Below are 15,178 nucleotides of genomic sequence, written 5' to 3' on the forward strand. Positions count from 1 at the left end.
GCCTCATTTTCAGCAGTGAGGTGAGGTGAGGAGGGGTGGGGGTGGGGAATGGGGGTGGGGGGGGGTGGGGTGGGCAGCTGCTGGTAGGGGTGATTGAATGGCTGATGCCTGATGACTTTGAAATCTTGAAATTCAGCATCAGATCAAATCATCTTTCATTTTTATACAGCAAATATCTGTTTCTGTTATTTTACATAACTGAATCAAGCTTGTAGGAGACGCAAGACCACAGGAAAAAACCAACAAGGAAACATCATTCTTATATAGTTTTCCTTCAAAAGTGGATGGGGTTGTAAGAGATTACACCAATTAAAGCTTGAAAAAAAAAAAATCATCAAAGTATCCTGTAATCACTTAAATAAAGGAAATCCTGTTTATACAACAAAATTATATATTTAACAAATCAATGAAAGAAGAAGGCTGATGGATTCTGTTCAGCTATTTATCAGCGTTTGATAGAGCAGAGGTTCAAGTCTACTGTTGAAGAGCTTTCAGGTAGGAATCAGGAACTCGTGTCCACTGAGAATTTGATTATCATCAAACACCCCCCCCCCCCCCCCGTTTCTTTCTGTTCTTATAAAAACAGGTTTTGTCACTTTTATTTATGTCACAATGCATCTTATCACAAATCTCTGGTTAAACACTGTTGAAAAAACAAGCTAAAAGAGAGCAATTCAGTTTGGTGTATTTCATTTTTTTCTTTTATTGAGCATCTATTTACAATGTTGTTAGCCAGAAATAAGCAAATGAATAGTCCATGGAGAAAAATTACAAGTGACCTAGTTGATAAAGATCTGGCTCATTGCAGTAAAAAAAACAAAAAAAAAAAACATCTTCAACTAGCATGATGTGTTTGGCCAACAAATGTTTGTGGTTATGATGATTGGTAAAATTAAATTGAAATTAAAATTAAAATCTGTACAGATTTCACAAATCACATAATCATATTACTTGTTTCTAGATTTCTCACTCATTTTGTCTGTAATTCACTGCATGAATTATTGTACAATAATTAGGATAATCATTCAGTCTTCTGTAAAATGGGAAAACACATGTTTGGTTGGTTGAGATTCAGTTCAAAGTAAAATGATGAAATAAAAAAAAAATCATTTTTTCCCACTGATTTCATGTCTTTCTACGCTTGTTCATTCTGCTCTATGTTGGCCACCAGACCCTTGGTGTCCACAGGGGCTCGGATCGGATTGTTGAAATATAACTTGTTGTCAAAGGTGCATTCTCCCAAGACGGGGGTTGGTATCCGTTTACGGAAGAGGAGGAAGACACCGAGTCCGACTACGGCAATTACAACTAGTACTATAGCCACAGTGATGCCAGCAGACCCGTGTGAAGCTTCTTCAACAATGTGGGCTAAGGAGGAAAAACACAGAGAAGTATTAACAGTGACATAATTAAGGTTTGAAACGTCATTTTCAATAGATATCTTAATCAAATGAACTTACCAACAGCTGGAGGTTTTTCTGTTGGTGTAATACCTAATAAAAATAAATAAAAAAAAGATGAATTACTCAATGTAAGTTACTGATGGGAAAATTTTAAATGACATAACAGCTGATTAAACTTACTTTTGGGTGTTTTGCAGATGTAAGACCTATATCTGCTGCAGCTGTTTGTACTCCACTGTCCACTGTCAGAATTGATGTCCACACATGAGTCTGACTTCGCTGTCACCTTTTTCCAGTTGGTGTAGTCCACAACGCTGTTATCGATCCACGTCCACTGACCTGAAACGAGGAAGCTTGTTACCTCACCAGCCAAAGTAGCCCACTCAGACACAGTAAACTTTTTGCATACAGTGTGTAATGTACTAATGTTTGAGTTTATTGTTTTTGAAACTTTTACACAAGAAATTAATAAACTTAAGTGTTTTATGCTGACAAGAATGATGCATGAATTTCGCTTCAGTAAGCCGCGCTCACCTTCGTGGGTCTTGTAGAGGCCAATCCAGAAGGTTTTGGCCCCGTCCTGTAGAAGCTCCAGGTTCTGTTGTATGAACAGACTCTCCTGGGGGTCCAGGATACTCACCAGGGCTGCGCCTGACGAACACAGCCACAGGAGCACACTGTTACATTTTATATGCATACAGATAATCATTAATCCGTGGAAATTCTTCACAACATACCCATTTTCAGGCATTCAACTGAGGCATGGGCCCAGTTGTCCACCACTGAGCTAAGGAAGGCATAACAGTGGCCTCTGAAAGGTATCCAGGGTTTTCGCTTCTTTGGCTCTGGACATTTGCCAGGAAGCTGTGGAGGCTCAGTGGGAGCTACGTCTGAAAAAGAGACAGGAGATTGCATCGTAGTCTCAGGGACTGCTGGGTAACCATGCTTACTGTATATAGAGCAAGAGCACTAACAGAGGGGATTGTCTGACCTGGTGACCTCTTGCAAAGGGAATAATAGTTATTAGTACATGGCGCAGTCTTCCATGTTTTGTCCACATCCATATACACACAGCCGTAGTTGTTTTTAGGCTCCTCCTTGCCCCATTTGGTGTAAGACAAGAGCCAGTTGTCGACCCACTTGAACCGACCGTCAGTCTGTGAAAAAGATATCATCACTTACACTCATGAAATATTATACAGAACGACAAAGAAAGACCCTTATGTTGGTTTGGTTTGAACCCTATTTGAAGTAGTGGTGTAAAATAACCAGTAGATCCTTTACCACATTGCTATTGAGGCCAATCCACACAGGCTCATTGTGCTTGGAAATCTGCAAGGTGATGTATGCCTGGGTAACGGGGTTCAGGATACTGGCCATATCTGCATCATCTGCTTGGCACTGCCTCCTCGCCTCATCCCATCTCATCTTCTGGGCCACAAGTTTGTAGGAATCATTGCCGAGCTTGTAGAAAGCCTTCGGTAACACGGTGGTGGGTGGGACTACTATCTGAGAATCTTTGTAAATAGGACAAATCAGCCGTTAGTCGCAATCATAAGACAAACCTTTATACCTCATGGCCCTGTAACCTGGCCTTCACTCACCGATGTTTCTTTTACAGATGAAGCCTCTCTTTGAGTTACAGTCTTCCACTTTCCAGAATCCCGATAGTTTGGAGATGCTGCCCACCATAATCACACAGTCGAACATCTATCGGGCAGAAAAAGGTGCATTAGTTCAGCTTGGTTGTACCGCTTTGAGGGGTTTTGCTTTATTTCAATGAGACTACGCACATTGATTGGAAGTGAAATGTACACATATAGATATCTGAGGTTAAGATAAACAACGGCCACTTTGGTAGAGCTGACAGGATATCTGGTGATAGTAGTAGTTTTTTGTTTGCGGGTGTCATCCATAATATTTTACACCTCTTTGCAACTATTCTGCAACTAGACTTGTTTTTCATTTTTTTTCTTATTATGCTTCTTTTATTTCTGTTAAGCACATTGAATTACCTCTCTGTATGATAATGTGCTATACAAATAAATTTGTATACATTTGTAATATTGAATGACAGTGTAGGAGAGACAGTTGTACAGTAAAAACTTTGGATAAAGAAGTTGAAACGACCTCATCCATGAATGAATAACGTCCATCGGGCACTGTTGTTGGATGTCCTTTGGCCCAGTTGGTGTATGAAATGCCTTTGCCGTCTGTCCACACAAAATGCATCTCCCAGTTGACGTCGTTCATGCCGATCCAAAAATCTTCATTGTATCTCAGCATCTGCGTTGTTAGGAAAGCTAAAAAGAAAGAGGTGTTTCTTATTTACATAAGACTTCATCACCCTTACAGACAACCACAGAGGAAAGTGGTGTGTGAACATTGCAGACGTGCTGATCATAGCACTCACCTTGCTCTCGCTCGTTGACGATAGAAACCAGATTTCCTCCCTGGTTTATGCAGTACGTCCTGGCGTCCTGCCAGCTCTTGTTGTCATCCCCCACAACAATTTTGTAGCACTGTAAAAACAAGATGATTCTGAGGTGTTTTTTAGAATAACAAGCAGATGGGAAGTAGTTAACTAGTGACCGTTTAAGCTTAGACAAAATATGGAAAGACATTTTATCAAAACAGCTTTACATTGCGTACATCCGAGAATTTAATTCACTTCCTGAAAGCAGGAAGAAACCTTTGTCTCAACTGCACTGAAGTGATCTGTGTTGTAGATAGTTATACATAATTACCTTTCCTTGGAAAGATAGCCATTCTGGTGCACACCCTCCCCTTGGAATAGTGGTGGGGGCGATTGTTGTATTGATAAAACCACTGCTTCTTTTGCAAATAGAGGGTAGCTCCATACCACAGTTAATATCATTCCAGTACCCTGTATGTGCAGTGTTAACAGAGAACAATGAATAAATAATAATAAGAAAATAATTATTAGCTAATGTTTACCAAATCAACACAGTATAGACTGTCTCTGCTTTAGACTCACCCATGCTCTTGTATATAGAAACACAGTTTTCATCATTGTTAGCAAAGTTGGGCTCATTCTGTTCCCATGCAGTGTAAGTTATAGGGGTACCGTCCACCCAGCTAAAATTGGAAAAATTAAAATGAATAAGATGCCATTAATTTAAAAAAAAAAATCATCACATCTGCATTTCTGTTTTGTATCAAATGTCAGACTAGTTTTGATGTCAAATAGCCAGTATCCCAGTAGTGCTGTGCCTTAATATTGTAGTTTCATTTACCTAAATGACTTATCCAAATTCACTATCATACCAATGTAGTATTGTCCTTCTGTGCCTTTTGCTATCTGTTGAAACAGAATGTAAAGAGAGACATTACATTAAGGTTAAATCAGTTGTTTCAGTACATTTGCCAGCAGTTTTTTGAGAACACACAACATGTTGCCATTTTGAACTTATTGAACTTAGATACTCTTAATTTCTTGCCTGTTTCCAAAGGAACTTCCTCTCACTCTCCCCTGTGATGACCGCAAGTTCACCAAAATTTTTTTTGCAGTAGGCTCTGGCAGCCTCCATAGCTAGGTTGTCAGTGTTGATGAAATACTGCGTGTCATTGTATATGAGCCAACCATCTTCTGTGGTGTTGTATACTGTAAAGGGAACATAAAAGTTACATGATGTCTCACAGGGACAGTACTTGGGATCGATGGAAAGAAGACTAAGTGAGTCTACAGCCACGCTAGCAGCTCAGTGGGGCTGTACTTAAGCATAAAGGTGCTTTCAGCTAAATGCTAATGTCAGCATGCTAACATGTTCACAATCTCAATTCTAGCATGCTGATGTTTAGCAGATACAGTCTTCACCATCTTAGTTTAGTGTGTTAGCATGTTGACAGTTGCTAATGGGCACTAAGTCAAAGTTGAAGCTGAAGAAGATGCTGTTATTTTAACATGTATGTGTATTTAGTCATATGCTAATTGAACAAATCGAAATTGTGACGAAATTTCAGATGTTGGAGGTGGATGAAAAATTAATGGATCACCAAAGCTGTTATAAGTCATCCATGAATGTCCAAAAGCTGTTGAGACATTTCACTTTAAACCACAACTGTCAACTTCATGGTGGCGCTAGAAGAAAAGCCACGGGATGATCAAAGTCATTAGGGCTTTATCTTTCAGGAACCATAAATATCTGTACAGAATTTCATGGCAATCCTTTCATTTCATTTCAGTCTGGACAAAAGTGGACCAAGCAACCAATTAATCAGACATTTCTATGCCTAGAGCCAAGCCACTAGCATGGTTCAAAAGAGGATTGATAAAGAGCAAGGTAATTAAATCAAGGAAATAATTACCTGTAGATTTTAACTCCCTGCTGCTGAAACTTACCTATTGCAACTATGGCAGGCTCAGGTTTAGGAGTCACACCTGAAAATACAAGAACCATGATGGAAGAATCGAAACAGCTGGGCGAAGCTCTGATGTAACGTCACATAACTAACTAGTTTAGATAAATGGCTGTATGTAAACTGGAGCTCCATGATGAGACCAGTCGGCGTTACCTTTGCCTATCTGGCAGATCCAGTCATTGTAGGCCTCACAGTGCCGATCATTCCAGTGCCGTCCGTAGTAAAACTGGACTTCTGCACAGTGTTCGTTGTCATTGTAATTGTTTGGTTCCCCATAGCCCCAGTTCTCAAAGCCGTTCTAGATCACAGTTGTTGGAAATACACATTATTAGACCACAACTGAGAATGACAGTGAGTAAAGATTTTAGTGATAACAATGAGGTGTTACATACAGCAGACCCATCAGTCCAGACAAAACCTTTACTGGTGTCAAGGGAGCTGAAGCCAATCCAAGCTGCATCAGTGGCATGAAACCTTTATGACAGCAGAAAACACCGGTATTGATTACACAAACGGCTGATTAGCGTAATCTAAAATCTGACATATGCAAGATGGCAAGTTCACATACGGAGCATTGTTAAGGTCCTGCATACTGTGGATGCTCATCAAGTCCCCACCAATGGCCTTGCAAAAGTCGTGCGCTTCTTGCCAAGTCTTCTTAAGGTCCCCCTTTTTTTTGTAAAGCTTTTTAATGAGTGAAAAAGAAAAACGCATTAAGTTTCATGTTCTCGAAAAATAGCACAAATTTCACATATTAATTCAGTTCATCCTCCTACTTTGTAGCAGGCGTTCCTTTTGGCCGCAGGGGTCCACCCGGATGCACAGGTTAGGGCCGGGGTGGTGGGTGGAATTGTTGTCATCTGTACACCCTCCGCTGATTTCTTGCAGATATATTTTTCCTTGTTGCTGCAGCTGACAACATCCCATAATCCAGCGAAAATCCCAGTTGTCATGGCAACACATCCTTGTTTTCTGTCTTTTTTATTAAAACACACAGAAACAGAAATGGGACAAATATTGATAATCTGACCTCGAAAATGTCATGATCCCGATCAGTTAGGAGTGCTTCGATGAACGTGTGTGCTAATTTTCCTGGCAATTATTCACCACAGATCTAGTAAAAATGTTGGGGAGTCTCCGAAGTCTTTAGGGTATATCATCTGGGAACCATGAATGTCTGTAAAAAATTTCATGGCAATCTATAGTTGTTTCAGTCTGGACCAAGACACATTAACAATGCCATTCAAAGAACCTATCAACTGGTAAGTTTACCATACATAGAGATTCATGACTCTGCCAATCCAATCAATGAATAATTTATACATGTACAGACATATAATTAGGTGCAGTAGATAATGTAAAACTCATTGGGAAGTACAGATATAAAGTACAACTAAAGAGAAGTGTGCTGTACCTGGCATTCCCACATTGAAATGAGTGAACGTGACCTTTCTTCTGGTGGTCCACTGGAAAGTGTTTCTGTCTTCTGTGTTGGACAAACCAGTCCAGAAATACTTCTCTGGTCTTAACCCGACCAAACTGACCAGGAAGGCGTTCTCGTATCTGCGTGGAAACATATAAAGGCAGAAAGGTTAGCAATACAACGACTCCACCACCATTCAACACTTGTTTGAAGTTCATTATATGTATTGATTCTTTTAAAGCAGCTGTTTCCAATCATTTTTTTATTATTGACCTATTGGAAAAAATTCCACATACATGATATGAATATGGAAATATACCTGTCAGCCACATCCACCAGGTTAGCGCCAGCCTCTGAGCATGTCCGCTTTGCCTCATCAAAGGTTTTTGTCTCAGCTCCAATGGTGTAACAGTATAAACCAAACCTGATTGAACCCTTCAGATGATGAAAAAAAAAAACACAGTGTCTAAATCTGTTCTGAACACTTTATTGTTTAATTACACTTAAATTCAATGACATCACTCACTAGCTTGCATCCAGGGTTGGCTTCCTCTTTGGCGCCTTCACCTGGTTTCGTGGAGGCCTTCTTCTTACAGATATACCCGTACGTCTTCTCACACATGTGATCTGCCCACCTCCCATCCTGTTTGAGCAATATATCAATGTTAAAAACTCGTATCACAATACAGCTATTTTAATATCATAAGTGGTGAGTGATGGGTCTTACCTTTCCTGTGATGAGGACACAATCTTCCTGGAAGTTGGTCGCATGAGATGGCTCACCACTTTTCCAATGGGTGAAGGTAACGTGGGAGTGATCGGACCATTCAAACAGCATCTGGTTCCTCTGATCATTCAAGCCAATCCAGAGCATATCAGTCGACACTAAGGGTTTTAAATGCATGTAGAAATGCATGTACAAATTGGTCATAGAGTGAAAATTGTCAGATTTGATCTCTTCTGTGTTTTAGTTATACGCCTATCCGCTTTCTTGCCGAGAGTTAGATAAGAGGATTGATGCCGATCTCCTTTCTGTATGGTAAATATGAAGCTGCAGCCAGCACACCATTAGCTAAGCTTATGGAAACTAGTGGGAAACAGCTAGCCTGGCTGTATCCATCACTTACAAAAACTGCCTACCAACACCTTCAAAGTTCAGTAATTAACATTTTATATTTTGTTTATTTAATACAACAAAAAGGTAGCTAGTGCACGTGAGCTAGTTAGTGGCTAGTTAGGGGTTAGCTAAGCTAGCTAGTGCACTCTGTGATGGCCGAAGTTAAAATATTGAGAAAGTTGTAATAGTTAATTATAGTTATTTTAGATGAAACACTAAGTCGTTATTTGAGAAGGTTTCTAATTATTTTGAGGCACTACAATGACTTTCAGGATGTTTTTTTTTCAAAGTGGTAGAAAAGGGTTTACAAAAACCAGAGTGTAAAAATGACAAGTTAGGAGATTTAGAGGGCTGTGTGCTGTTGTGCATTTTTTGGACTTGAGAAGCGGTCTCTTGGGAATCTTGTCGTCACTCTGCACTTTCCAGGCAACCAACAGAGGTTTCAGGAAGTTACTACATGTGGGAAATAAAGCAGTCTGGCACCCCCGCCCAGAAAACCACAAACTTTCATTTCATTTTTGCACTCCAGTTTTTTGTATGGATTAAACATACAAAATACAGAAATATGTAAGAGATGTATTAGGTAGAGAACCACAGAGGTGTTGTTAGGTGGATCATGTTACTTTTATTGTTACCATCTGCTTTCAGTCTCTATACTAAGCTAAGACTTCATATTCAATGAACAGATACAAGTGGTATCAATCTACTCATCTAACTCTCGGCAAGAAAGGGAAGAAGCATTTCCCAGAATGTCTAATTATCCCTTTAAGATTCAGATCAGTTGCTTTTACTATTAAAGTCACACAAATTAAAATTATTAAGAAGCTGTTGTAAAAAACAATGAATCAATTGAAAAATAATGACTTATTGAACACTTACAGTATCCAGATTGAGATATGATGAAGCTCTGCTCTTCTATATTGAGTATGCTGGCCAAATCTCCTCCCTCTTTGTGGCACGCAGCCAAAGCTTCGCTCCACATCTTTTTATTCCTCTCCAGGTAATAACAGTTACCTGCATAAGGAACCCAGTGACTGGGGCAGAAGCTGGGCTGGTCTTTGCCTGTGGATAGAGACCGAAAGAGACAAGCTTATATTCAGTTGTCAGTTCGTACCATGAAGACTCACTCCAATAACAAAGCAGAGTCTGATCATTTTGAATTATGATATTATTTTACTTGGTGGTGGGGGCAGACTGGTAGAGTTTCCTTTGCGACAAATGTAACCAAGTTTCTTTGTGCAAGCGCTGCTCTCCCATTTTGAGGCTTTTGCAGCATTTAGGGTTGCACATGTGAGCCCAGGCTCTGATGAGGGATGACCTGTTGGAGACATACAGTAAATCCATGTATTATTTTTATTTAAAATCATAAATCTGTTCAACCGTAAATATATATGCTTTTTTTTTTTTTTTTTAAACAAGCCTGTTGTTTTTATAAAATCAAATATCATGACATAACGTCCTGTTACAGAGTATGTTTTTACTTACCTGGGGCCCAGTTTAAATATCTAAATGGATTTCCATTGCTCCACTGCCATCCACTCTCAAAATCCAAGCTGTTCAGTCCAATCCACAGAGATGTTCCCAAAGTATTTGTCAACCCTGTGTCAACACATGCATCATAAAGTTATTATATTATATTCAACAATATAACACATGAGTGGTATGGGTAGCTGATACAAGGTGAACTTTGTACCTGAAATGTATGACTGCTCATGTAGCTCTACGATGCTGAGGAGGTCGGCTCCCTGCTGCTGGCAGCTCTTTCTGGCCTGATGCCAGGTCAACACTGACTGTGCATTCCTCTGATACTGAACCCCTGTGACCGGGTCAGTGTCCCAACCTGAGGATGCTGGATTATGGGTAAAGACACATGAAATACTACAATTTATGAGGGAAATTATTAGACCTTAAGTGTCTTTGAGTGTCTCAAATCTGAAGACTGGGCAACATCTTCTACATTCTTATCTTGGACTGTGTCCTGTTTCATGGAAAAAAACTATTGTAAACGTGAGCATGCTTTCTTTTCCTGTTCTTCTCCTGCCCCAGTTTTAGAGCAATGTCAGGGGAAAGACAGGCCGATGAGAAGAGGAAAACAAGGACAGTGCTGTGTTGACAACTTATGAGAGGAAGTGGTATTGTTGTTCTGCTGGGGGAGAGTAGGAGGGGGGTCAGAAACCAGACCTGTCAGCACTGACCTCTTCAGTGATAGCACTTACAGAAATGACAGAAAAACAAGATAATTCTGGGTGGTTAGATAAAAAAGAAGGCAGTGTGGTGTGTTTAGACTGCCCTCTGGCTTCTTTGTAAAAGCATTAGTCGCAAGAAATAGATGTCACAAAATGTTAATGAGTCAGTTTTGTTAGTCCCGCTTACCTTGGGTTGGACAAAAGCCCCACTTCTTGGCTTTATCGTAATCTCTCTCTGTGGCACACCACAGCTGTCCATCTGTTCGACCGTCCTTTGTGCATTCAGCGTACCACTTCTCCCCAAACTTAAAAGGGAACTGACAAGGGCCTCCAAAGGCATTGCCCCCTATTGTGAAAATCTCTGAGGAGACAGATCAGGAGAAGTATGTGGACATGTAACCATTATAGCAATACGTGATTGTTAATTATGGGCATTAATTTTCTGTCATAACAGCCTCCACTCTTCTGGGAGGGCTTTCCACAAGATTTTGGAAGGGATTTTCTCCCACTCAGCCACAAGAGCATTACCGAAGTCATTTATTGGTGTTGGGTGCGAAGGCCTGGCTCGCAGTTCCAGTTCATACCAGAGGTAATAGATGGGGTTGAGGTTAGGACTCAGGTTCTTCCACACCAAACTTAGAGAGCAATTTCTTAATGGACTTCACTTTGAGCACATGATGGGGGTGTTCTCCTGTTGTCTAAAATATCATTGCAAAGCTGTAGTTTAATTAGAACCAAGGGGGTAATCTAAATCATTGGAAAGAGCCCCAGACTAAAAGTACACGAGTGCACAGATACATACTTTTGGCTGTAAAATGTTCCATTTATGATGCATTTGCTTGATCTGTCCATAGCATTCTCTGAACATGAAGCCTACAGCACTGTAGGTAAATTTGCTAGATTTCCCTAATTCACAGAAACGACTGGTCCAATAGTCAGACTACAGATTTGGGAGGCAGCCCTTCAAAGGTCAGTGCACTACAGTGCATTTAGAGTGCATCCCTTCATATCAAACAAAGCTTGATATTTGCGACGCATTACCAGCTGTGCCATTCTGGACAGTGAACTTTCAGACCAAAGCACATGACATCTGAGTGTGCTCACTGAAAGTTGCTAATGCCTTGAACATGACTTTATTTTTGAACAGGCATGTCTACCCCCAAGTAAGTAGTCTACGCTTTCCAGAGAAACATCCCCTCAGTTTAAACAAAACTATGTCTTGAGGTTTACACACGTTTTCTTTAAATGCTGCATTTCTCATGATGACTTTATTTTACTTTGTTTATCTTTTTCTACTGTAACATACATTTCAGTAAATAGCTCTATCCAGAATTTCAGGCATGTGACTGCAAGATTATTGGTTAGATTATTTGCCTTTTTATTTACTTCCAGAATAATATCTTCTTCATAAGTATACATACATTTTGACTTCCCAATGTAAGACAGTGGTATAATAGAGAGACCCTTGTTTGAAATTTAAATGTAATCTACAGCCATAGCACCTGTTACTTAGGAAATTACAATTTTGCTATATATTGCAACTGTACAGTACCTACAGTGCTGTGCCTACAGTACTGTACAGTGCCTTTTCTTTTTAATTGCCTGGAATTCCTACCTTGATACCCCTTTGAACAAAGGTCACCCCGAGTGCCAAATATCCTCCAGCGACTCCACAGCCCCGAGCCTTTGTAGATCATTATGTTCCTCTCATTGCGGTTGCCCCAGTTTAAGTGGAGGTCCTGGTCTTTTAGGCCGAAGAGAGTCTCATTCTTGCACTGCCAATGCTGGAGGTCACTCTTCTCATCGCATTCAAAGAGGATCACCTTCACCCAGTCTTTTATCTCTGTGGCCCCCAGACAGAGCTTGAGGGACAGACTGAGGACACGCGACTGGGAAGCCCAACGAAACTGCTGCTGTTTGGCATGAGGATCACAAGGGGCCACAGTTAGTGATGTGGCACTCTCCACCTTAATGCACTTGTTGTGGTTCTCATTGAAGATCAGGAAGGAGCCACTGTCTGAAGTAGAATAGAACAGCTTTAACAACACATCTCATATGATAATTTCACTCTCATAATTTTACTCACAGCCAAGTTGAAAAGATTTCTAAAAAAAAATGCATCAGAGATACATACCTATGTCAGCAGTAATGCAGAGGATTTGCAGGAGACAGAGGATCACAGCTAAATTCAAACAGGGTAACATTATCCTCGATGTGTAGTTTGCACTCAGTGGTGGAAGAGTTGGTGTGAGAGTTTTCCAGTCATGAGAGAAGAGGTCTGGTGTGTGCTAAGGTGTATGACATTGAACAACAGAGACACAGAGACATGGCACTTTCCTCCCTTAATCACTCTGATGGATATCCTGTCACATGAGTTGGGTGGTTGAGGTTGGTCAAACCACAGCAATTTCCATGAGTTTCCAAAGAAGTTTTCACAGAGAACAGGAAGGTAGGAGGAGGGAAGCAAGCAACATCATTTCACCGTTAAACAAGAAATGAGTCACCAACGATAGCTTCAAATAAAAGCCATAGTGTCAGGGTAGGACAATAAATCTATTTTTAATAAATCAAAGGCAAAAGTGGAACTGGATGATGAATTTTGGGAATTAATTTATCCAAGCAGGTTTTTTTCAGGTTCAATATCTTGCCTTTATCTGAGATTTTTGATCTATTATAAATAGCCCTTCAGTCTGTGCTAAATCTGTACCTGGATAATGAACCCAGAGAGCAGGTGCCTTTCAACAAGACTGACTGAAGACGTTTCAGGTGTCAGAGGATTTAGGTAAATCACATCTGATTAGGAATGTGACAGTTTTATAGTGAGTGCCAGAGCAAATGAGGTTCGCAGCACTTTGCTGATGTGACTTTTTTTCGCGGGATAGTAGCCCCACAGGAGGTCCATGAGGCTTTAGGTGAGGAGTGCAGTGATGATACAGGTCAGGAGAAAGAGAGGACAGGAGGAAATCCTGCTTCCTATTGGGGGAAGTGAATGGAGATTTCACCACTTTGGCTTCAAACTGCAGGGATGCCCAGTTGTGCTGCTCAGACAAATAAGGTACAGACAAATACCTGTAAAATACATGTATGGAAAGAGATAAAGGTTCCACTAAAGATCCCATGTTTAACACTTTTCAAGTGTTTTATTTTAAGTTTTTTAAGAAGATATATTTGTAGTTTTAAGTACCAAAAAGCATCTCAATATAGTTTTACATCTGTTTAATGCATCTCTTTTGGAGTTTTGTCTTGGTCTCGGAGCATTTCTTCTGATTGGCTGACTGTTTTCTGAGTGAAGCGTGCCCAGGTCAAGTAAATGCAAATGGCCAAGCTCAGTCAGTGCTGAAATGAGCCAAACAGATGGTCAAATCTGAACTACAATGCCCAGGTACTACAGAAAAAAAAAACTTGAGCCACTGGTCTCTAATCGATCGTGCAGCGTTTACTTGACATTTTTCTGTCTTGTAGCTTGCTAGCTCAACTTGGTGTTGTGTTGTTAATAAAGTTAAAACAACAACAAAAACAAAAAAAGGCTGAACAGTTGGTCCAGGTGGGCTGTGCAGGGGCCACGGCTGAGAGCGGTGACTGTATACTTGTGACATCACAAAATTACAATAGTCCTGATGGCTTGTTTTAAGACACAGTCTCTGAACACGAACTGTGTGCATTTGTCTGTGGACTGAGCGTTCTGACACTGTATGTATTTATATAGCGCCTAGTACTATAATCAAAAAAGAAGTCTCACTTTCTTCAATATGGGACCTTTAAACACACAGATGTAGGAGAATCTATAAACAGCTTACCTATACAGTAATGAATAGGTATTGACTGCAACAATTTTGATGGTTTATCCCCTGGCCTTAGAGGATGGGAAGGGGAGGCTGTGTCCATTTTGTTGATTGTGCAGTCTTGTTTGCATTGGTTTCTCTTTGATACTACCACTAGGTGCTGCTAAAGTTAGAAAATTTAAATTTTGCAGCCCCAATATTATCACACATGAACATGATTTGATACATATTCTGCAGCCATAGCACATGTTTGTGCTCTCTGAATGCTTTGCAGTTGACTTGTCAAAGTAAAACAGATATTTGCATAAAGACTGGAAACAAGGTGAAACATCAAAATGTTGAACTATTCCTTCAGGATAAACACCAAAGCTTGTAGAAGACAGAAAACACACACAGATATGTAATAGTGAAAAATGCATGACTTGCCTAGTTGAACTGTTTTCCAAGAGGGCTGAATGTCAGGGCTTGAGACATTATAGTACACATTAGGAATCAGTCCAAATACACAATTAAATATTGGTGGAACCACCGTTTACTAGAAATTGGACATAATATCATCAACACATGTCCAATTTAATGCAATCCAATACAACAGCCCAGCAATAAATAATATATCCTTTGCCACTGTCAGTGAAAATGATAATTTCCATGTTGCTGCAGGATTCCAGGAAGGGAAGGTGCGAGAATGTTTTGCAGCATAATGACAGGAAACCTTTTCTCTTGAGGACTTACTGTGAAGAAATTGGCCAAATTCCAGTGTAAAAGGTTTAAATGGGCATCGAAAACATACACTGTATCTACCTTCAGTTCATGTCAGTACCTTCTGCATACATGATAAAAATCACACAAATAAAACTTAAAACATATTTGAATAATTATCTTTA

At 40.1% G+C, this 15,178-nt stretch overlaps 1 protein-coding gene across 1 annotated transcript; it reads right to left on the bottom strand.

The window, feature by feature from the left end:
- Nucleotides 1–906: 906 nt before the first annotated feature.
- Nucleotides 907–12,986, bottom strand: mrc1 (mannose receptor C-type 1). The gene is made up of 30 exons (XM_022767142.1): nucleotides 12,647–12,986; nucleotides 12,128–12,529; nucleotides 10,700–10,873; nucleotides 10,020–10,175; nucleotides 9,812–9,925; nucleotides 9,504–9,644; nucleotides 9,206–9,388; nucleotides 7,937–8,094; nucleotides 7,736–7,852; nucleotides 7,529–7,644; nucleotides 7,201–7,349; nucleotides 6,563–6,762; nucleotides 6,355–6,470; nucleotides 6,179–6,260; nucleotides 5,940–6,084; nucleotides 5,767–5,805; nucleotides 4,865–5,028; nucleotides 4,661–4,725; nucleotides 4,402–4,502; nucleotides 4,151–4,290; nucleotides 3,817–3,925; nucleotides 3,534–3,706; nucleotides 3,008–3,113; nucleotides 2,688–2,920; nucleotides 2,395–2,560; nucleotides 2,141–2,293; nucleotides 1,938–2,054; nucleotides 1,584–1,742; nucleotides 1,461–1,493; nucleotides 907–1,368 (listed from the first exon to the last, which is right to left on the bottom strand). Exons 1-30 carry the CDS (start codon nucleotides 12,714–12,716, stop codon nucleotides 1,136–1,138), a joined length of 4,314 nt encoding a protein of 1,437 aa, XP_022622863.1. The 5' UTR covers nucleotides 12,717–12,986; the 3' UTR covers nucleotides 907–1,135.
- Between the last annotated feature and the right edge of the window lie 2,192 nt (nucleotides 12,987–15,178).

This window comes from Seriola dumerili, unplaced genomic scaffold (genome assembly GCF_002260705.1).
Source record: "Seriola dumerili isolate Sdu_G_001 unplaced genomic scaffold, Sdu_1.0 BDQW01001124.1, whole genome shotgun sequence".
Classification (NCBI taxonomy): Eukaryota; Metazoa; Chordata; class Actinopteri; order Carangiformes; family Carangidae; genus Seriola; species Seriola dumerili.